This window comes from Silene latifolia, chromosome 6, assembly GCF_048544455.1.
Source record: "Silene latifolia isolate original U9 population chromosome 6, ASM4854445v1, whole genome shotgun sequence".
In the NCBI taxonomy this organism is placed as follows: Eukaryota; Viridiplantae; Streptophyta; class Magnoliopsida; order Caryophyllales; family Caryophyllaceae; genus Silene; species Silene latifolia.
In genome coordinates, this window is record NC_133531.1 from 105,130,641 (window position 1) to 105,155,061 (window position 24,421).

The 24,421-nt window shown below is 33.7% G+C and overlaps 1 protein-coding gene across 1 annotated transcript in view; it reads left to right on the top strand.

Moving 5' to 3' along the window:
- The window catches only part of LOC141588428 (serine decarboxylase-like), a 36,988-nt gene extending 12,767 nt beyond the window's left edge, over nucleotides 1-24,221 (top strand). Inside the window, exons 4-5 of the mRNA XM_074409871.1 lie at nucleotides 21,728-21,867; nucleotides 23,655-24,221. Coding sequence (XP_074265972.1) covers nucleotides 21,728-21,867; nucleotides 23,655-24,221 — 707 coding nt within the window. The remainder of the gene's footprint in view (nucleotides 1-21,727; nucleotides 21,868-23,654) is intronic.
- The last annotated feature ends 200 nt before the right edge of the window (nucleotides 24,222-24,421 follow it).

Sequence of the window (24,421 nt, forward strand, 5' to 3'; positions counted from 1 at the left end):
CGGAGTTCCAAAAGACGGATTTCTTCAAGGATGGCGATACATAAAGACGGTGTTACCTCGAGATGCGTGCCACAACCGAAGTTCAAGGGACCAATGGAGTTGGTTTCCGAATATGTAATAGATTAATAGTTTTTCTATTTTAGGAAAGGCCATACTAGGATTTATTTACTTTTATGCTTGCATTTTATTTTATGTCACATGCATCGCTAAATCGCCATAACTAAACATGCATTGTCTTATTTATCGAATTTATCGACCGTGTCAATTAAAATTATCGTAGTTCACCGCTTTAGTTCACTTAAAACGTGATAGATAATAAATTGACATGACCTCTCGCTAAAACAATCAATTGAGACATAGCCTTACCAAATAGTAGAAACCATGAAAACCTATTTCGCGAGGGAGTGCACTCGGCTACCCCGGGGTACAAACCTTGTTACATAGGGGAAGTGGGTGATGAATGTTAATCCACCGAATTCATGTTGATAAGGGATGTATCGGCTACCCCGTGCCCAAGTTGATGTGGGTTTGGATAATGGACACATTTATTCGAAATTTGGATTGAACTCAACAAAAGTAATTGATAAGGGTTGCATCGGCTACCCCGTGCCCTTATTGATGTGTTTTGGGCTATAGATAAACATTAGAGTAATTTTATCGACCAAGAGTTCCAAAAGTAGAATCGATTAAAAAGTTAATCCACCGAGTTATATTGATAAAGGTTGCATCGGCTACCCCGTGCCTAAGTCGATATGAATTTGGGTCTTGGAATCATTTATCTAGTTGGGTAGAGGTCACTAGAAAAATGCTTAAAACTTGTTTAAATCATACATTTTTCCGAGTATTATTAAAACGACAATTGTTTTACTCCTTATATTTTGTTTTGTAGACCACTTCTTTTTCATAACAAATGGCAACACCAACACCGACTCCTAATGCTACACCTCTCGCTACTTCATCTTGGCTCCGATCCTTTATGGATCGATGTAAACTTGAAAAGAATGGGTCAAATTTCTCCGAGTGGGATGCCCAACTCAAATTAGCCGCCGAGGGTGACGACAAGCTTCGTTACCTTACCGAGGCCTCTCCACCCGAGCCCTCCACTAGGTCCACCGCGGCCACTAGGGAAGCCTATGAGGCTTACCAAAAGGAGTCCGCCGCAATGAAAAATGTCTTAATATTTGCGATGGAGGCGGAACTCCAAAGGAGAGCCTTCAAAATGGGCAATGCTAATGAGATTTACTCCAAACTTGTGACCATGTTTTCACAAACTCCGCGGATCGTCAATATGAGGCGGCCGCGGCATTCTTTGATCTCGACTTCAAAGAGGGCCAAAAGGTTAGCCCTCATGTGCTCAAACTCATGGAGCTTGTCGAGACCTTGAAGATTCAAAAGGTTGAAATCCCCAAAGAACTCATCGTAGATAGGATTCTACACTCCTTGTCTAAGGTTAAGGCATATGTGCAATTCCGGGTGAATTTCAATATGCAAGACAAGGATGTGTCTCTTGAGGAGTTGCACAAGTTACTTGTGCAAGCCGAGAGGGACATGGGGTTAAATGTGAACCCTCCCAAGGATGTGCTTAACATAAGCACTAAGAGTAAGGGGAAGTTCAAGAAGAATGGGAGAAAGGGCAAGAAGCTAGCTCCCACATTCACCAAAGCTAAGTCTTGTGAAGCTAGCACCTCCAAAGTCAAGAAGGGTCCTCTTGACAAATGCCATTATTGTAATGGCATGGGACATTGGAAGAGGAATTGTTCCAAATACCTTGGTGATATCAAAGCTGGAAAGATCACTCCAGTAGGTAAATGACTAACCTTGTTTTATGTTTCAAGTTCAACTAAGGTAATATGATGCAAAGTTGTGATAATGTATCTCCCTTTTTATTGTAAATAGGGCCTCCACCAAGCAAAGACAAGGGAAAAGAAAAACAAGCATGATAAACCATGGAGAAGCTAAGGATAGCTTTTATGGAGCTTTGTTTTTCATTGTCTTATTTTAAGTTATGTTTTGAATTTTAGAACTTTAAGTTTCCGTGTTCGACATGGAAAGGTATTTTGGATAATGGTTTGTATTTTGGATGATGGTGACTTGGTTTGCAACCCAAGTCACCCGTTTTATCATTTATCCTTTTAATGTTCTAAATTTCATCTTTAAATTGCTTGCGTTTTGAAACATAAGATTATTCACTTAAAGTGATCTAATAGACAAATATAATGACGGGTTTCATTATATGTCCACATGCTTAATGCTTGTGTATGATCATTTATAAAGCGATTTTGAGTCTATGAACTCTCTTAAAGGAATGTCAATCACCAAGTACATATATGAAATCCTTTTTCTTTATTAGTCAACCTATGAGGTAGTTCTCCTTATACTTCAACATCATTAATTTGTGTCTCATATGCTATCTTTGAATCGATAGTGTATTTATTCTAAAGATAGAGTGGGAGAAAAATGAGGACACAACACACATGGCAAGATATAATTGTGTACTTGTGTAAATAAAGATCTACGCAAGAGAGAATGATTTGAATGAAGGTATATCTATTTACATAGTATACCAAATAGATGAGATCTATAGTCTCAAGTTAGTTCTAAATGACTTAAGAGACCAAGTGAAGTAATCATAAGAGTTTATACTCAAGATTACTACACGAGGAGACCAAAAGAAGTTTTGGAAGAAAAATGACTAATGTAAAGTCTTGACAAGCTTTTGACTAAGGTTATGAATCAATTGACCAATAGTTTCAATCATGAGTTTTACTTAAGAGCCTAAATGAGTCATAGTAACATACTAGTTATGATCAAGTTGCAAAGATTGATATTCCAATATCTTCAATAGCCAACGTTTTAACCACGCAAATGTCATTGTTTAACCTCGCTATGAAATGGTTAAACATCCTTCCGAAAGGGTATTCCAAAGGACCTATTCTAAATATTATTTGTATTTGAATAATGACATTGCTACACATCATTATGACATGAGTGTGTTAGAGATTTAAAATCTCTTTCCGTAAGGTTGAGATGAGACCACTTCAAAATAGGCATTTTGAAAGGATATGATGGGAACATATATGGTTTTATCCTAGTAACTTGGCAAAGCGATTTATATTTATATTCTTGACAAATTTCGATTGAGAAGTCAATTTCGAAATATGTAGAATTGAGTGGGAGTTAGGAAATTCTCATGTGAAGACATGGGATTTAGTGGGAGCTATCATCCTTGAATGTATAAAACTCATTACTCATTAAAGAATGACGAGCTAATACCTTCTTTAATAAAGAAGCCTTCGAGTTTTCAATTCTGGATGAAAATGGACAATGATGAATCCAATTACATCATGGGATGTTGAATTAGTATTAAGAGATACACATCACATCAACATACGTGTAGGTTATTCGTATGAGTGAAAATGGGATTACCATTAGCAGTCATGGTAGTTCATTGAACCTAAGAACGGTTGATCTCATGATTATTAGTAACTAATGTTTCCGCCATTAGAATAATCATGTACATGTCCAATTATGAATCATATGCATAAGAGCATGATGATTGACTTGGTGAGCCATAATAGAAGCGTCATGAATTCTCAAGTAGAATCCGATGAGCGATTTCAGTGTTTGACGGAATGTTCTATTATGTTTCAAGAAGTTGCACATATTATAGAAAATCCGAGAACAATATGAGGATTTATGAGAATCCTAATTCTTTCAAGCCTAGAAAGAGAAATGAGAAGTTTTTGGAAAGATGCTTGGTTAAGTAAGAGGTTATTCAAAACAATCTTTCCTAATAAAGCTAGGACTTGTGAGAAGTACTAAGCTGAATGATCTTGTAAATTGTTACAAGATTCTACAAAACATATACCCAGTGCATTGTGTGTGGATGGAATACTTGATCGGTACAAGTTGTATTATTCATCGCAAATTCGTTCGTTATGAGATGATCGATAAGAAAGTTCTTTCAAGTTAAAGAACCAACACCAAGGTCGAGAACCTTGATGTGTGCTTGGTAAAATTCATGGTATGAGAACATGAATGTGAAGGAAATTGCAAGTGTAAGAAGTTTGAACACGTGGACACATGGGATGTTAAACTTCTATTGCAATAAATAAGTGTTTACACTTATGATAAACATCACAGGGTTGTAATATGATATTGACTACCCGAGTGTGATGTCGACACTTGTCGTTTGAGTTATTATTAACTCACCTTGAACATTGTTATATCCAAACGGGTTGTAGAGACAATTGAACCCCGTTAAAGTGAACATGGATTAACATTGTTTTTGCCCATAGTTACTTATATGAGGTGACGTCTCGAAGTGACTAGAGTGTGATGCGATTGATGGCAAGTTCAAGTGCCATAGAGTCATGTGAGATGACTAGTCGATCACATAGGCAGATTGTTAGGAACTTTCTGTCGGGCCTAATGACCGCTTATAGAGTTCTGGCAAATTTATATAACCTGGTCGTGGCGAGAGCTACTATAGTATTCAAATGAGTCGATTCTTTTGACTAAAGACTGTTCACCTAAGATGGCACAGTTTTCGATTAACTTTGATTTGTGTTACTACGACCTTCGTAAATGGGGTCAAATGGGCATATTTTGGGTTATGATGGCTGTGGCTAGTCGAAGGGATTGAGTGCGATAGGAATTGTCCACCCCTAGTCGGGTTATAATAATATCTCGGGGCCACTCGAGGAGTAATGAATCGGAAATGCGTGGCCACGCTCGGATGGTATCCGAGTGGATAAATCCGGTCAATCGCTTATTCTCCGATCGAGGAAACCACTCTCGATATGATCACTTGCAAGTACGACCTGAAAGACACCTTGCATTGAGTGGGAGATAGTAATAGGACAAGAGAATTGGTGACGCACACTTGTCGAGGACAAGTGGGAGATTGTTGGAATATGTGTCCTCCGACAATAATGCGATCACGACTGTTGATCATGATGATCACATGTTTAAGTCTCATTAAAATGAATACAATTGGGAAGTAATTTTGTTATCACAACTGGTCAACATATATCGGTAATGATTGGGTGACTAGAGTTTGACATTACTTCGTCGTGTGACGGTGGTGATCGATTGACCCCTAGGTCATACCTAAAGGGCAACACTCTTAATTGATTATTTAATTAATCGTATAATGTTACGAGTTAATTAAATTACTTGAAAATTGACGGACGATTTTGGAAGTAAAATTTACGTATCATATTGAAATGTGATTAAATGAGATACGGTCTGAGTAATTAAATTGTATAATTACTCGGATGGAATAGATTGTTTAATGTAACAATTAAATTGAATGAATTGTTATAAATACAATCAGTTGTGATTTATAAATTGGTAAAATTTTTGGCATAAGTAATTATGAAATTACTAAGTCAATTTTTGTATGTGACGTATTTTTTATTGATACGTTGATTTTTAATATGTTAAAAATACATAACAAATATATATATATATATATATATATCACATGTGACATGTGACATATTTACAATTGACAAAAATAAAATGGATCACTTGTTAATCCATGAATGCCGAAATGAAGGGGTAGTGGTAGCTAATATTGTGCTTGGTTAATTTATTATAAGAACACAATGATTACCTACTTCTTAGCCATGCAACTCTAATTTTCTTGTGAAGACAAAATTGTTCATGCATTGGCTCCCCTAAAAGTCCCCCCTTCCACCCGGTTTTTTATGTGAAAAACCATCATTGGTTTTTCAAATAATTTTACCTATTACTACACTAAAGGAGTTTAGTAATATTCATTCAAAAAAAACTCATCCAAAATATAAGCTCTAGAGAAATAAAATCCTCTCTTTATCTCTCATCAAAACCGAAAATACTTAAGTGTTTATAAATATTTTTGGTTCAATTTTCTACTAAGAATTAATATTATAACTAGTATTTGTAATATTAATTTAATTAAGAGGAGCCTTGGGTATTATACATAGGGAGAGATCTTACACTTAGATCTTTGTTCTTCCATTGGAATAGCTCAAGAACAAGAAGAGAAAGGTGATCTCTCTTGTGCCCTAATAGCCGAAATCTACTATGTAAGGACATGATTTCTCCTCTATTTTATTATATTGTTTGCATGCATAAGATCCGTTTTAATTTATGACAAATTAATTAGACATATATGAGTATGTTAAATATGTATATAGATCTACATTTCCTTCACTTTCTTCTCCAATAACATCTTTTTCATAAGGGTCTCTTCTTTTTCATACTCTATTGATCCCTTTCTTTCCCAGGCTTCTACTTTCATAACAGTCAAATCCCTTTTGTAGGGGCAGTCTTTCCTCAAGTGACCATAACCGTGGCGCTAGAAGCACTTGATCTTTCCTTATATTGGGGGTGGGTTAGTTTTATTTCTCATAATCTCCTTTACTTTATCAAGCGTGGGTTGAGTTGTTGGTCTAGGTGTTTCCTCAATCTTAAACCCACTATAAATCCTGGACTGAAGTGCCTGGTGGCAGTCTTAGGCATTGTAGTCTTGGAATTTCTCATTTTCTCAACCTTAAGGGATAGGTTTACAACATCAACAAATGACCACAAGGGTTTCATCCTAACTCTGTTAGCAATGCTAGTATCTAATCCTTCTAGGAACCTAACAATTCTCTGTTCAGACTTCACATTTATATCACATTGCAGGGTTAATTTCTCAAAGTCTCTCATATAAGTCACTACAGGTCTTTTATTTTGCCTCAATTTAGACAACTTAATAAACAAATCCTGAGTGTAATCCTTAGCAACAAACTTACTCAGCAATTTCTTTTAAGTTTAGACCAAGACTTAATTGGTTATTTCCCCTCTCTATTCCTTTGAAATTTCATTTTATCATACTATAATGAAGCATATCTTTTTAACTTTAAGATAACAACTTTGAAAGTCTTAGAATCACTGTATTTCTTATACTCAAAGACTTTCTCAATATCCCTTAACCATTTGAGCAAATCAGCGGGGTTTAGACTACATGGAAATTCATGTTTTCTACCTTTAAGTGCTTTTCAACATACTTCTGGTTTGAAGCATTGTTCCTGGTGCTTTCATATGAATCTAAGATGTCTTCCTATTTGAATTTTTGCCTTCTTTCACCTCCACCAGGTGGTGGTCTTCTCCCTCTGCCTCTAGGTGGTGTACCTCGATTTCCATCTTGATTGTTGTTAATCATCATAGTGTTTAAGGCGCGCTCTCACCATGACATAAACAACTTCAGTCAAGTCTTCAACTTCAACCTAAATTTTAGCTAACCTCTCTTCACTCATAGGGTTGTTTTTGTGTTTTTAAATGTAGTTAAGGATAATAAACTCATAATACTCTCAATCAAAGCTTTAATAACCAATTTGCAGTGTAAACCCTGGAGTCTATACTGAATTTGCAGAAACTAGGAATTATGACACTGAAAGTAATAGGATATAATTGAAATACCCCCATTTAATTAAGAGCCTTTAGCAAGACATTCCGATCTAAATGAAACTGTTACCATCTCGGATGCCCGTGGTAATGAATAACAAGAAAACAAACACAAGATAATTTAAATAGAATTGCATAAATACTGATAAACTGAGTTAATAGTCTTACAAATTCAAAACCAAAAGATGTGTTTTATATATTATAAAGCGGAAATCATTAATGTCTAGGTAATAGTAATAAATAAGCTAGGTGTCGCTCTATTCGGATCGTAATACTCGTCACGCGCCCAGTTCCCATGCAACATCATTCGATCTCACCCACATCATTACCTGATTGACTCACTGCTCCCCAATCACAGATTTGAAAACAGTTTTGTCACAAGAAATGCACACAATTCAACCAAAAGTTGAGTAGGGATAGTCACTATAACATTTTACTTTATTAAACAATCTCCATCTATTATTACGACATCGGTAAACAAACACGGACCGAACACATACATTATCACAATGTTAATAATACAACACAATATCACGAACCGTCTGAAGAACATTAGTATCACATCTTTTTATCACAGGCCAAGTTAATGGCATTAACACCATGAACCGAATTAACGGCATTAATATCATCCCCAGTCCTGAATGTGCACATACCTCAAACGATGGCTCCCTAAGAGGAGAACAATGAGGTAGCATCTATAATCAATGGAGCCAGGATCAACCTCCCCAGGTGATCCCGGAATAAGTCACGGTGCGCAAAGGCCAATATCATAATCTCATTATTTCACGGAGTCCAAAAGCCAATATCACAATCCCATCTCAATATAACTTTTTTAATAATATAAAATAATCCATCAAAACAATATAAATCATCTCAAGTGTAAGTCGCAATATCAATAATCATCTAGTAACGCCTGAAAGATCATAGATCCTAATTAGACTCACTAATTAATTACCAAATTATCTCATAATTTGAGTTTATGTGATCTATGTAACATGCATGCAATATAAAAACATATTAGCATAAAAGAAGAGGAAAGCGATTTTCCTTACATTGAGAAAAGGTAGTATTTGGGCACAACCAAGATCACCCATCTTGGTTGTTCTTGAGCTTAAAATAAATGGCAAGATCCTCCATCTTCAAGTGTCCAAAATAGAACACCTCCTTTCTTAAGCACCCAAGAACTTACCCAACAACCTTACTGATATTAACTAGATATTAAGTAAGATTACCCTTGATAATATGTAAATATTACTAACAATAATCTTAGTAATACTTTTGTTTACTAACATTTTAGTAAATGATTTTATTGGTTTTTAGAGAGAAAGACCAACAAGTCTTATTCACATGCAAAATAGTGTACAAGTAAAGTAGTGCATAAAAGAACAATATGTTGGTCTATTTGGAGGGGAAGAGGACGGGTGGAGAAGGTAGTGTGTGGGAGTGGATTTATTTCAATTTTTGTCCTATTTTTTTCACATGCACAAAGATCATATGACAATATTATGGAAAAATAATAAGCAAAGTGTAATGATCATGATCATCCACTACACTCCATTTACACAGTCCAATGTCCCATTTACGGGTCCATTTTAGTTCTTATATTTGCCTCACAAATACGTGTAAATTTTATTTAAACATCGTATCATGTTTAAATGCTTCCAATTAATTTCGTCCAAATCACTCCATAAATATACGTATACCGCTACACGTATTATTTACGTACCAATACTAATCACAATAGTCAATTAGTATCAATCTTAACAATTAACTGCTTAATTTTTAATTCCCGTCTCAAATAATTTACTATTTAATTATCGCATAATTAAATAATAATTTCCGCACCTCGAGTTCACAATTCAATATCTCTCTAAATTAATTAATCGACTAACTTTTTAGTCTATTTATCAAGGGACTAACTTAAACTGTATCTCATACAATTAATTAGCTTTTCTGTTGGGGCTCGTTCCTTTAGGTGTGACCGAAAGGGATCAGCTGAACACCGCCGTCTCACGACAGTAACGTCAAACCCTAGTTGGCCAACCGTTACCGATATACGTTGATCAGCTGACTAGTATTGCCAATGAATATCCCATGCATATTCCTTAATGAGATTTAATAATATTATCACGCACTATTGTGGAAGACAAAACTCCAACAATCTCCCACTTGTCCGAGACAAGTTGTGCGATGATTATAACACACAATTGTGGATAACTCCTTATCTCAACAATATCCTGCTTGTATTCTACAAGGGTGTGTTACCAATTCTCTTGTCCGTTTTGACAACAATCTCCCACTCAATGCAAGGTGTCTTTCAGGTCGCACTTACACATGAACATATCGTGAGTGGTTTTCTCGATCGGGAGTGTGACTACCTGACCGAAAAAATATCCCATAGATTATTTCCGAGCGTGGCCACGCATTTGTAGTCATAACTCCTCGAGTGGCCTTGAGATGTTTAAACCCAACGTGGGTGGACAATTCCTGTCTGCCCTAGTGCACAATACAGATCACCATGACCCAGTAGATGTCCTTTAGCCCCCTTTCACGACACGACCTTGGACAAAAACCAAAGTCACTCGAAAACGGCACTTGCTCAGATAATAGTCCCCAATTTAAAGAATCGATTCATAGGAACATCTTAGTGATCCCTGCCACGACCAGGCGTCTATAATAGAACTAAGGGACTCTATAAATGTCACTGCCCGGTAAAGTGTCCCACAGTCTGCCTGTGTAAACGACTAGTCATCCTTATGACCTTATGGTGCTGAACCTACCATCAATCGTCTTACAATCTAGTCACTCCGAGACGTCACCTCATTAAGTGACTAGGGGTCAATACAATGTTCATCTTATTCACTTGAATTGGGGTTCAACATTGTCTCCACAACTAATTCGGATAAACACGGTATTCAATATTTTCAGTCAAACTGAATAATTGAGTTCTTAAAGAGACTCAAACAATGAATGCGATAATCACTTATGTAAATATCAGTACTCTATCCAATATTTACATAACGATCTTCAGCAATTAAGGTATACTCCTCAATCACATTGAGATGACATTACTATCATGTCTACCTTATGCCAAAGGTTTTGGCTAGAGGATTAGCAACAATTGCATCACTCTAATTTCCATTACTATTTTACTTTTGTTCTATGTAATCTTTTCATCACATAGAACCTTTCTAAGTACATGTCTAAACAAGTTTTTAGACTCTGGTTCTAAAGCCAGTCAAACACTCCCACTGTTTTCACAGTCTCTCGGGAGACGATATTCAGCTAACACAACTACTCTAGTTCCATTAAAATTCCGGATATCAACTATCTCTTTTACAACATCGGATGTTGTAATGTACTTAGCTTTCGTTCATGATTTATACGTATAACTCTTATACAAATCCTTCATATGACATCTTTTATGTATGACTCCTCATACATATATAACTTCTTATACATTTATATATATAATTTCTTATACATATTATTCTTTATGCACATAATGCTTTTACATGCTAACCATTCCTTAACGAGGCCCATAACATCTTATAAGCATAGAAATGTTTCCGTGTAATCCTTTTACATGAAAATTTATAAATTCCTTCAAATTACAAGAGTAAATCCTCAGTGCTTCTCAAGTACTCAAGGATGCTCTTGATAATCATTTAGTAACACTCACTAGTAAATGATTGTTAATGACTTCTCATATTCTCAACATGATGAGTCCCGATGAGAGAAGCTTTTAGCATATTTAATAGATCCTGCAGCGGAAGCACAAGAGATCATATTAATAGTTCAACAACTTGAACGAGGCGAGAATCTTATCACATAAGTCTCTTGACTATAATGCTAATATCCATGGAGATCTATCTCAATAGATCCGGATATTTAAGATGCGCCATGCTACTCTCAAGTATTCACCCAAGAATATTTCTAGTCACTAATATGTCAAACACATATTTAGATTAAGAAATATCACCTTAGCTACATTTATAGTCATTAATATGTCAAGCACATATTATAGACTAAGAAACTCACTTTAGCTCCCACTAAACTTCATGTATCATCATGGTATCTCGACAACTCGGGTAATACCATTTTGATAGACTACATGATTGAACCAAAGTTCCAACTCTTTGACGTATATAAGATCACAAAAGGGATCTTTCAAGCATGCTAGGCTTCTTAGCATTGACAAGATCAAAAAAAAATTCTCCCAAAGAGAAAGTTTCGTTATTCTTTTGCTGAATCTCATCCTCATGAGAGGCTATATTGGTAAGAACATACGAATTGATAAAGGCATTTGGGTTGTCACAAACTCTCTATAACCAACCCAAAATTTAAACATCTTATGTAACCTTTATGACAAGATCAAGGTTGCATTGATTTAGTGCAAAGTATTCGCCCAAAATCAAGTCACGAAAACATCTCATGTTTCCTTCCTTATCACATCTTGTGCAAGGAGACCAATCCGAGTTGCATGGTGACACGCCATCACATAGAGTTCATACTACAGAAAAGCCTTTGATGAGGGTTTAAGATTCGTCACTTTTGAAAAGTAACGCAATATAATCACAAAATTATCTCCTAATAACCACTGAGCCATAATAAAGAACGTCTTCTTGCATTGAACTCACCACTGAGCCACAATAAGGAACGTCTTCTTGCATTGTACTCAGTTTGTGGGTCTTGGACTTCCGCAAGTTCAAAATTTCAAGCACATATTATAGACAAAGAAACTCACTTTAGCTCCCACTAAACTTCATGTATCATCATGGTATCTCGACAACTCGAGTAATACCATTTTGATAGACTACATGATTGAACCCAAAGTTACAACTCTTTGACGTATATAAGATCACAAAAGGGATCTTTCAAGCATGCTAGACTTCTTAGCATTGACAAGATCAACAAAACTTCCCCCAAGGAGAAAGTTTCGTTATTATTTTGCCGAATCTCATCCTCATGAGAGGCTATATTGCTAAGAACATACGAATTGATAAAGGCATTTGGGTTGTCACAAACTCTCTATAACCAACCCAAAATTTAAACATCTTATGTAACCTTTATGACAAGATCAAGGTTGCATTGATTTGGTGAAAAGTGTTCGCCCAAAATCAAGTCACGAAAATATCTCACGTTTCCTTCCTTATCACATCTTGTGCAAGGAGACCAATTCGAGTTGCATGGTGACACGCCATCACATAGAGTTCATACTACATAAAAGCCTTTGATGAGGGTTTAAGATTCGTCACTTTTGAAAAGTAACGTAATATAATCGCAAAATTATCTCCTAATAACTACTGAGCCATAATAAAGAACGTCTTCTTGTATTGAACTCACCACTGAGCCACAATAAAGAACGTCTTCTTGCATTGTACTCAGTTTGTGGGTCTTGGACTTCCGCAAGTTCAAAATTTCTCCCACTCTATCGTCCATAAAATTGAAAATCATTCTGAAAAGACAGCATTATGAGCCACAAACTCTTTGTTCTCATTTTGGAGGAGCAAAAACCAAGTGGTTCAATTTTGGATAACCCTCACAAATACACAAATTGGTTCTGAACATAAACATTTATGGTCCCAAATATATAAAAATGACAAGTTAAGGACTCTCTTTATCCATATCTCATATGGAGTCATTTAGGTCATAATAGTCGGGTTTTAAACTTTTAGTGAGAAAATAGCTTACAAAATTGCGAAAACCTCAAATTATATCTCATAAAGTTCGGTTTATATTCTTGACTACACCATACTCTATGGTGTCTTTAGAAGAAAGTATATGTGAACTGGTTCACAATTTTCTTAGTGAGCATCAAGGTCATTACTTGATATTACCCATTTGACCTCCAAAGTCATTACTTTGAAATTTTCGATCAATCATTTTGATCTTGTCGTGCATTTGGTTTACTACCTCATTTTGAAAATATTATACGTTTTAAAAATCACTTTTATGTCTTATTAAATAGATATGAGGTATTCATACCTACTTAACATTACAGTAAAAGTAACGAAGTATATAAAAGCTACTATTGGCATTACACATTCGTATGTATATGGTCAATCACCTCACTATTTGTGTTTCTTTTCTGCAAAAGAAAACATAATAAATGCACATACCATAAGATTCTCAATCAAATGGTTGTACGATGTGCTAATCGTTTATACGTTAAACGAATTTACTTGAGGTTTGATCAATTGGGTTCACCGGATTAGAGACTTTAAAATCTACAAGATAGTATAATATTTAGTTTTCTTGAAGAATGTAAAATTCCTCTAACTTGAGTGGTCTAAACCAACCACCAAGTCATCATAGGAGTAGGTACAACCTTTTGTTTTAAATCACATGAGTGATGCCTTCTATGTATAAACATAGATGATTACATTCTTTTAAAAACAAATTTAGGTACATTTGTCCCTATCAAAATCATTCCTACTCTAGCACCATTTTGATACAAATGTCCTATGCTAGACGTCTTACGTTTTATCAATTCATGTAAACTTCTTTACAAAGAAATGACCCATACTTGATATCTCATACTAAGATAGTGGAACTAGCCTATCCTTTGAGTAGATGTCTCTTTCAACTTTGTCCTATTCTATATATCTAGAGTTACATCTTCTTAACTCCCACTCACTTTCACATTCCTCTTTGCTTCAACAAGCAAAAATGAATCTTATGAAGACCTCTCTTCAAGTCATTCGTGATATTTTATACACTTAGTAAGAGTGAATTACTATAAAGTGAGTGCAACATGTGGCAAATCTCAACTTCTTGCGAAATTGGATTACCCAACCGTTCAATTGTCATCATATGCCTAAACTCTTTAGCGCATAAACAATCGATTTGGCCTTTCTCGAAGTGAGCCATTTAACGGTATCATATTGGAGTATTCTAAGTGTTTTTGAAAACTCTTTTCGCAAACTTTTGAATTACTCTGGAGTAATAAAAACTAATATGTCATCTTCATGACGGAGGTGTCACTTCCGAAATCAAGACTCTCTTGATAAAATGTGACTTCCTTTTAAACTCGTAATATGAGTTTGCAACATGAAGCCCCTTTTTAATATGTATGGACGTTAAGTTGTATAATAATCGCAAAAATCGTTGTAAGCTTATGTAGGTGAATTGGTAAATCATGTTACCAATCATTAATTCTTTCAAAGAAACCGCTTTCTATGAAAAAACGAAACAGGTATAATAATAAATAGAGGATGAAAGTGCGCGATGTCATACATTTATGAGAATGAACGAAAAATAGGAAAAATTAACATTCAATGTTTTTTAACAATACTTGTGAAAACATGTTCAACAAGTTTTAACATTTATATAATGATCTCCCACTAAATTATATAAATGATTCCAAGACCCGTCATTTGACAAAAATAGGCATCGCTTGGGCGAAACATCCCATAATTATCAAAATTCGGTAAGTCAACGCTTGACTAATTCTACCATGAGAACTCTTGGTCGACGGATTTCAACAAACCAATCTACTATCCCCGGAATACAAGACCGTCTTATACCCCGTTGAGTCCAACCAACTTTGGCCCGTGATAAGCGTTTACTACCCTACTTACCCGAGGTAAAAAGAGAACACCCCGCTTGGGCGAGCGTGGCTCTAATGAACAAAGGATTCATAGGTGTTACTAATTGGTAAGGCTAATCTCAATTTTAGTTATGTGAGAGATCTTGTCAATTTAGTCATAAATTCCCTATAAGTGAACTAAGTCGGCGAATGTAAATGACGTGAATTGACAACCGCGAAAATAAAATGCATGTGAATGGCGATTTTGGCATGCGCGAAAAAATAAAAACAAGCAAGCAACTAAGCATATGAATAAATCCTAGTATGGCCTCCTATTTAATAAAAACTAGTCTGTTACATTTCGGAAACCAACTCCTTGGTCCCTTGCCTCTTCATAGGAACATGTTCCAAAAGTGGCTCCTTCTTGTGGGATTTGGAACACCTTCCAAAAATAGACTCCGTCTCGATGTAATCCGTCTTTTGGAAACGCCGGTAAGAATAACTATTACAATTGAATTACATAGCTATTCCTATTATACATTAATTAATAAAATAAATAAAACTATTAATTAATTACAAACCGACGATACGATATCGTATTTAATTACAAACAAATAAATCACTATTCCCATTCATTTCTGGTAATAACGATTAAAGTAACTAGGCCATACTAGGTACAACAAAATAAATACTTTAAATAAATTACAATCATTTATTCAACTTAAATAAACATGCTTAAAATGCTGTAAAATGATGCCAAAATCGCCCTATCAATCAATCGTTGGTATCCATCTCGGTTATGTGGATTTAATCGATTTTTAACTTGTAAAAATCAATAATCAACTCTTAAATCTAATTTAAATCCAAACTAATTTCTCAAACTGTTTTGGAACTCAAAATTAGTCCTCACTAATTTTATGATGAATAATTAGTTTGATTTGGTGATATTTTGCTAATTTAATCGGAAAAATCATAATTTTAAGTAAAAATCCAAAATAATTGAAACATTACCCAAACAATTGAAACAAAAATTTTAAGTATTCTGGAACACTCCCAAGAACACAAAATGTCAGGAAAATGCCCCATAAATTCGGATAAAATTTATGAAGAAAAAGATCGATATTTATCGGTTTTTAACCACTAAAACCAATAAACATCAAAACAAGGTGAAATTACATTTTAAATTTCACTTTTAACTTTTAAATAATATTTTTAAGTGTACATAAATTTATAAAGGGCAGAATTAATCGTTTCAAAATTATGATTAATTTATATCACTTTTATCGACTTTTATCTCATAAAATCAATAAACATGCAAAACTTCAAACCAACCTTCAAAATTTTGCATACAATCTGTAGAAAACATGCATGAAATACCATAAAAATTTCATTACCCGAATCAAACTTTATATATTTTTAGTCAAATCTTAACTAAAATACGGCATTTTGACTCGGTTTTCTACCAAAAATCATTAAAAATAGCAAAATAACTTCATAAATCACCAACTTTTACCACAAACCTTTTGAGATCAGTAGGTATGCATGTCATAAAATTTTTTTTCTAAAACTTCTTCTAACACAATTTTTGAGTTTTTATAAATTATCTCATAATTTATTAATATACTTAAAATCAACATGCAAATTACAAGCCTAAGCTCTGATACCACTTGAAAGATCATAGATCCTAATTAGACTCACTAATTAATTATCAAATTATCTCATAATTTGAGTTTATGTGATCTATGTAACATGCATGCAATATAAAAGCATATTAACATAAAAGAAGAGGAAATTGATTTTCCTTACATTGAGAAAATGGTAGTATTTGAGCACAACCAAGATCACCCATCTTGGTTGTTCTTGAGCTTAAAATAAATGGCAAGATCCTCCATCTTCAAGTGTCCAAAATAGAACACCTCCTTTCTTAAGCACCCAAGAACTTACCCAACAACCTTACTAATATTAACTAGATATTAAGTAAGACTACCCTTGATAATATGTAAATATTACTAACAATCTTAGTAATACTTTTGTTTACTAACATCTTAGTAAGGGAGTGTTTGGCAACAAGAATTTAATTTGAAATGAATCATTTTAAATTTAGCAAAATGAAATAAAGATTTGAAATAAGGGGGGTTAGAGTGTGGATTTCAAATGAGTTTATTTTAGCCTTACTTGGATTTGGTAAGGATTTGGAAATCCAAATCTAATAGGTTTGCCAAACATGCAAATTGGTTCAAATCTTAATTTGAGAATATAATCTTTGTTCCCAAACACACCATAAATGATTTTATTGGTTTTTAGAGAGAAAAACCAACAAGTCTTATTCACATACAAAATAGTGTACAAGTAAAGTAGTGAATAAAAGAACAATATGTTGGTCTATATGGAGGGGAAGAGGACTGGTGGAGTAGGTAGTTTGTGGCAGTGGATTTGTTTCAATTTTTGTCCAATCTTTTTCACATGCACAAAGATCATATGACAATATTATGGAAAAATAATAAGCAAAGTGTAATGATCATGATCATCCACTACACTCCATTTACACGGTCCAATGTCCCATTTACGGGTCCATTTTGGTTCTTATATTTGTCTCACAAATACGTGTAAATTTTATTTAAATATCGTATCATGTTTAAATGCTTCCAATTAATTTCGTCCAAATCACTCCATAAATATACGTATACCGTTACACGTATTATTTACATACCAATACTAATCACATTAGTCAATTAGTACCAATCTTAATAATTAACTGCTTAATTATTAATTCCCGTCTCAAATAATTTACTATTTAATTATCGCATAATTAAATAATAATTTCCGCACCTCGAGTTCACAATTCAATGACTAAATTTTTAATCTATTTATCAAGGGACTAACTTAAACTGTATCTCATATAATTAATTAGCTTTTCTGTTGGGGCTCGTTCCTTTAGGTGTGACCGAAAGGGATCAGCTGAACACCGTCGTCTCACGACAGTAACGTCAAACCCTAGTTGGCCAACCGTTACCGATATACGTTGATCAGCTGACTAGTATTGCCAATGAATATCCCATGCATATTCCTTAATGAGATTTAATAATATTATCACGCACTATTGTGAAGGAGAAAACTCCTCCAACGCCGTCGCGGTACAAATAGGACAAAAAAAGACAAATCATGCAATTGCATAAAGAAAATAAACAATGATTTAAAAGCGCTTTTTTACGAAGTCAGTGCCAATAACAAGCATATAATAGCCTACAATCACTATAACGAGCAAAACAACAATTATAATTCAAAACCTGCAAATCCCAACATAGAGTTCAATCGAACGGTCTAGGGCAATGGTATCGGGCCTACTATATTGAATATTAGTTATGATAATGATTTAAAAACTTACAATTTAACGGTATGAATGTTAATTTTCTCAAACTATGTTCCCAATTCTCACGATCTCTCTCCCGAACCTTTCTCACATTGGATTGTATGTGTATGTAGGTGTATGTATGCAAAAAGGGTTCTAAAACTAATGTGCAAAGGTATCTATAGGTTCTAGGTAAGCTTAGGTCAATTAAGAATGACTATAAAATAACGACTAAAACTCGCGGATATCAAATTAGTTGATCGACAGGACCCCTTAGTAGATCGACTAACCCCAACAGATATCCCTCACAACATGTCCCAAAAGTCGATCGACAAGACGCATTAGTCGATCGATAACCGACTAGTCGATCGACAGGACAACCTAAACTGGTCGATCGACTTATCCTCATGCCAACACATTCCTAACACCAACTTAGTTGATTGACCACCTTACTTAGCCGATCGACTAAAACAACAGCTCACACGTACAAACATACGCTAAAGTTTATCGACAAACCTATCAAAGTTACCGGTATTACAATAATTATCAATCTCATTTTCACAAAGATTCACAGAAAACTAGAGTAATAATTTGAACAATATTGAGCCTAAATTCCACATATTAACACATGAATTCAAGAACAATATCAAGACAACAGGTTTAACTTAATCATAGAACATCCATAGGTTAAATTACCCTTATTAAACAGACGATGAACAATTAGCCACATATGAACATAGGTTAACCTCCAGGCCTGATACAAACTACAAAATAATTCACAAGTTCGTAACGTTGAGATAAAAATCTAGGTTTTTAGTTTTCATTCAATAATAAACTACCTCAATGTAGTGTGGGAAGGGGTCCTTATATAAACCTCTTTCAGGAGTTCATCGCAATGGAAAACCCTACATCCAAAGGCTACAAATTTATCTTAGGAAAAAAATAAAATAACAACTATATTTTACATAAGATAATTAAAATAAAACGGGATGAAATAATGTTGTAGGAAAGCTGTTCTTGTTCTTATTTTGTAAGCTGCAGCTGGTTAAGCCAAGGAAATAAGGATGATGGGAATTTCTGGTATTATTGTTTAGGAAAGAACATAGCAAAAATACTTTTGAAACAGCCTTCAGCTTGTCTGACCAAAAGACGAAATTCTGCTTTTCCTTTTAGCTTTTCCTACATGTTTTTGTAGCTTGAATTCCTTCCTAAATGGTTTTGAATTGGCCTTGGATGTCCTAGAGCAATTTGTAACTAGTTAAGGCGTGTTTCATTATGTCAAGGGGATATCAGATGGTTTGAACCTTCCTTTAGACACTTTTCCTTTACACTGGGCTGCTTCTTGCCTAAGCCGAAACCTGGTTCAATTCTGTATTTTTGCGCTAGCAATTCTGTTGTGGCCTATGCCTCAGCTTCTGCTGCAATGACCATATTTTATTTATTTATACTTGACTTTTTTTTTAAAAAATTATAACATATGAAAGACTTTTTCATAACAATGTAAATATGTTCGTTTCATATTTCAAAGTTTCATCCTTTTAGTTATACTTACGGTCAAAATGCTTAAAGTTTGACGTTCAAAAAGTAAACGTTGCCATGATGGAGGGATTATATAAGATATGAATGATATAAAATTGTTGAATTATAAATATAGTAAGATTATTTTAACAATAAACATCGGTATGGTCTATGCAAAAATGTAGCAAATGAAATAGCCAATTTAAATCACAATCAACAATAAAACTATATATAACTTAAAACAAGTAAAATGATGCAAAAAAAGTGCTCTCTCATTGATTTAATATGAGAGACCGTGCCTCATAACCAAATGTATATTTTTTAAATAAAAATAACAGATTGGGAAATACAAGTAACATATGTTTAAGGTGCCTTACACAAGAAATTTGTAAAACTGAATTATTTAGTAACTAACTTGTCAGTTAAACGAGTTATGGTATTTTTATATGTAATTATATTTTGCACAATGCTTAGGGTTAAAGGACCTTTCTAAAGTTCATAAACTATACCATCAGTTATAGCACAACTGGTTGTATAATTTTTGATCTTTATAATAAAGTTTTCGAGTTTGTTGTAAATTTTAGGATCAATTGATGAAAACACCCTTTAATGTTGTACTTTTTAAAACTTAAAACCTTATGAAAAGTTTTAAAACTTTATTTACATTTTGGTACATTAAGTGGATTTAGGCAAAAAAAAAAAACAGTGAAATACTGCAAAGATTGAATCAACCGTGACTTATAGTTATAAGAGGGAAAGGAAGAGGTTGAAAATGTGAATGAAGTGCATCATAAATACATCGTCATGTCTTTAAAAAATAGCGGAGACATTCCATTTTTTTTTTTGGCCTAAATCCACTCAAGGTAGCAAAATGTGAATGAAATGAACATTAAGTTATTAAGTTTTAAAAAACTTGTCATAAGGTGTTAAGTTTTAAAAAGTGCAACATTAAAGGGTGTTTTTATCAGTTGATCCTAAATTTTATGAGCATTAATGTAAAGTTTCTGAACTCATTCAATTAAACATTACGTTCAAAAATTTACCATGTAACTAAAAAACAATACATATAAGTTCAATTAGAATTTATTTACGCCAAAAAATTAAAATGTAACTTAAAAACACTTAGAAAATATATGTATAAGCTGAGTTAAGTTTGAGATGACTGTACAATGATATTGTACATCTCAACTCCGAAGGCATAATTTTGTTTTATTGAATAACTGATTTATAGTTTTGTTCTATTGAAAAACTAATTTATAAATACATCTCAACTCCGAAGGTATATATCATATGAAAATATTTATTAATAAAAATAGTCGCAACGTACAATAACTAGCTACATGTGTTTACTATGAAAATCCGTATCACATATTTTTTTCATAGGTGGAAAAACTCTGTCTTGACTGATGCGTAGGGAAAAGAGTTTCGCAAAGGCGATATTTAAAAAATAAAGCGTTACATCTTTTCATCATAAAACTGTAGGTTTTGTTTTTTAGGTTGACCATAATTTATCAATTTTAACCATAAAAGTCTCGAAATATGTGTATAGAAACTAGAAACATTATCAAATTTTGTAAGCTTTGATCGGGCAAATAACTATTTGCATATTATCTTTTTTGTTTTACAAAATATTGTGAACATTATATATTGTAGAAAATAACGATAGAATAGACTAATCAAAGTTAAGGGAGATATAATATAAAGTAAACATAAATTCTTATGCGTTACGCTTACAAATTATGACGATTCTTACAAGCAAGTTAAATACTCCGTATTATTAGAAAGAGTAAGAGTCGCGAGGCGTTAATGCATCATAACTTCAGTGATATTCATAACCATGACTTGTCAATAACGAATAGAGACATTATCCATCTATCTTAATTATAATGCAGGAACTTCATTAAAAGGAGCTATAGATGATATTGATCTAGTGTTACAGACACTTCAAGAATGTGGCTTCCAACAAGATAGATTCTACATTCATTGTGATGGTTCTACATGTGGTTTTATGCTGCCCCTTCTCCAAGAGGTGGTAAGCTACTAACCATTTTCTTCTCTTTTATGGGAATAAAACATATGTTTTAAATTCTCATGACATATGTGTGATTTGAATTTGGCTAAAGCAATAATTTAAATCATTTATTTTGAATGTCTACATGTAGAGCTGGCCAATGTGGGAAGTAGTCGGCTCTGCCGGCCACATTGGTTCCAGTTTTCACAAGCTCGGTAGGCCAACACTGATTCTAGGCCGCCCGGTCATAGTGCCCGACATGACTCCAAAGTCTCCCATTCTAGGCCGCCCGGTCCCACTAAAAAAAGATAATTTGGACCAAACCTCAACCTGACATAAAAGAGTACGACCCAACCCAACTCATTGATCACCTCTAGCTATCTCGAGTAGTTGACATTTACACTTCTAGAATAATAGAAAATTTCAAGAGATTTAAGTTTTTTAACAATGTCAACTAAACTTGTCAAACGGGTTGGATCATACATATCTGGTCAAAATACATGTCAAGCCGAATAAGGGTCATGTCAAATACGTGTCGAGTTATACGGGTCTCCGGTCGGGTAAGGTCGGAATACAAGATAAAAAAAGTTTTTAATGTCTTATTTTACCCGTTTTTAGGCCGATAACACATATTTTTAAAAACAAACATATTTAATATTAGTATAATTATACATTATTTATCATATTTGTATTAAAATTGTAAAAAATTAAATTGCATTAATATTTTTTTAGTTATTATCTAACAGAAAAATTATATAAAATTGATTTTTAATTATTTATTCAATGAAATAATAAAAATGATTAATTTTGTTTTTATTACTTCAAATATAATTTATGAACATGAACATTTTAATACTCCGTCTGATTCTTAGGAACTGCCCTATTTGAATAAATATTCCTCACAAATCTTTATAAAAGAGACATTTCTAAAGAAACGTCGGTAGTAAAAAAAACTTTATTATTTTTTACCTAACTAGTTAGGTCGGGTTTCGACCCTATAATAACGAGTCATTTCAAGTTCGATTTAATCAGGTGACAAACAAGATTTACGGGTCTTTGACCCTGAAAAATTCAAGAGTTATGAGTCATGTCAAGTTTTGATGTATTGAAGTCAACCAATCATTTTATTTTTCAAAATTTCATGGATTGCATTAGTGAACATGTTTCTTGGAAAAAAAAGGAACATACATCGGATGTACTACCTCATACCTTATTTATTTTGAGCATATGTGTAATTATTCCGAGCTTATTATAGTTTATAAGTTAGGTTTTGATTTATTTTCATCGAAACTCAAATTTAACTAAGCTTGTATGTAAAAATTTTGAGTTATATTGTAATTTTTTGAGCTAAATTTTTAAGTGAATAAACTCAAAACCTTTAAACAAAAACTCATAATTTTTTAAGCAAAAGTCAAAAATTTTATTATAATGCTCAGAAACTATACAACTGGTGGTAGTAAATAAGATGTATTTCCTACGAATTTTAAGTTCTTACGAAATTCAATTAGTTTATCAAACAACTACTTTGCTTAGGAATTCGTATAACCCATTTAATAATATAAAAAAATCGATGTATCAGAAAATGTTCAATCATGAAAATTACAAAACTAATTTCATATATATATATATATATATATATATATATATATATATATATATATATATAGTTTTTTCTTTAAATTGCTTCTGAATTTATGTTTGTTTTTATGAAGTTTATTATCACAGTAGACTCAAATATATATAATAGAATGTCCAATTTATATCCAATGAAAACCGATGAATCTATGCACGTGTTATATCTATATCAGGTTCCAAAAATAACCTTCAAGAAACCAATAGGAAGCATCTCAATATGCGGACACAAATTCATTGGATGTCCAGTGCCTTGTGGCATTCAAATGACGAGGATGAAACACATCAAGTACCTATCTATGAATGTCGAGTACATATCATCAAGGGATTGTACCATTACGTGTAGCAGGAGCGGTCATGCTCCAATTTACTTATGGTACATCTTAAGCTGTAAAGGGTACAAAGGTTTTGAGCATGACTTTCGAAAATGCATAAGAAATGCTAACTACCTTAAAGATGTAATTTACAAGGCCGGGGTAAGTGTGATGCTTAATAACTTTAGCTTCACCTTGGTGATTGAGCGTCCTCCGGACGAGGACTTTGTTCGTCGGTGGCAACTTGCATGTGAAGGCGACTTAGCTCGTGTTGCTATAATGCCTAGTGACTCTATTGAGAAATTGGACACTTTCTATCGCGAACTAGTGAAGAGTCGCTCGAGTTGGATTGAGAATAGAGGCTACCAACCTTATTGTGTTGCTCCTCAAATTGGCAGGGATAATTGTGTGTGCGCCATCCATAAGTGAGAATTATTAATTTTTTATTGCAAAAATAAAGAATTTAATCATTTGATTATTTTCCAATGGGGTGAAATTGTTGTGTGTTAAATTTCTTCAGCTTTTAATTTTTGTGGTACTATAAGATATATTACAATGTTTAAGTTATGTTAGTGTATCATGCGTGGTATTGTAACTTTTAATACTCCATCCGTCTAAGTTATTTATTT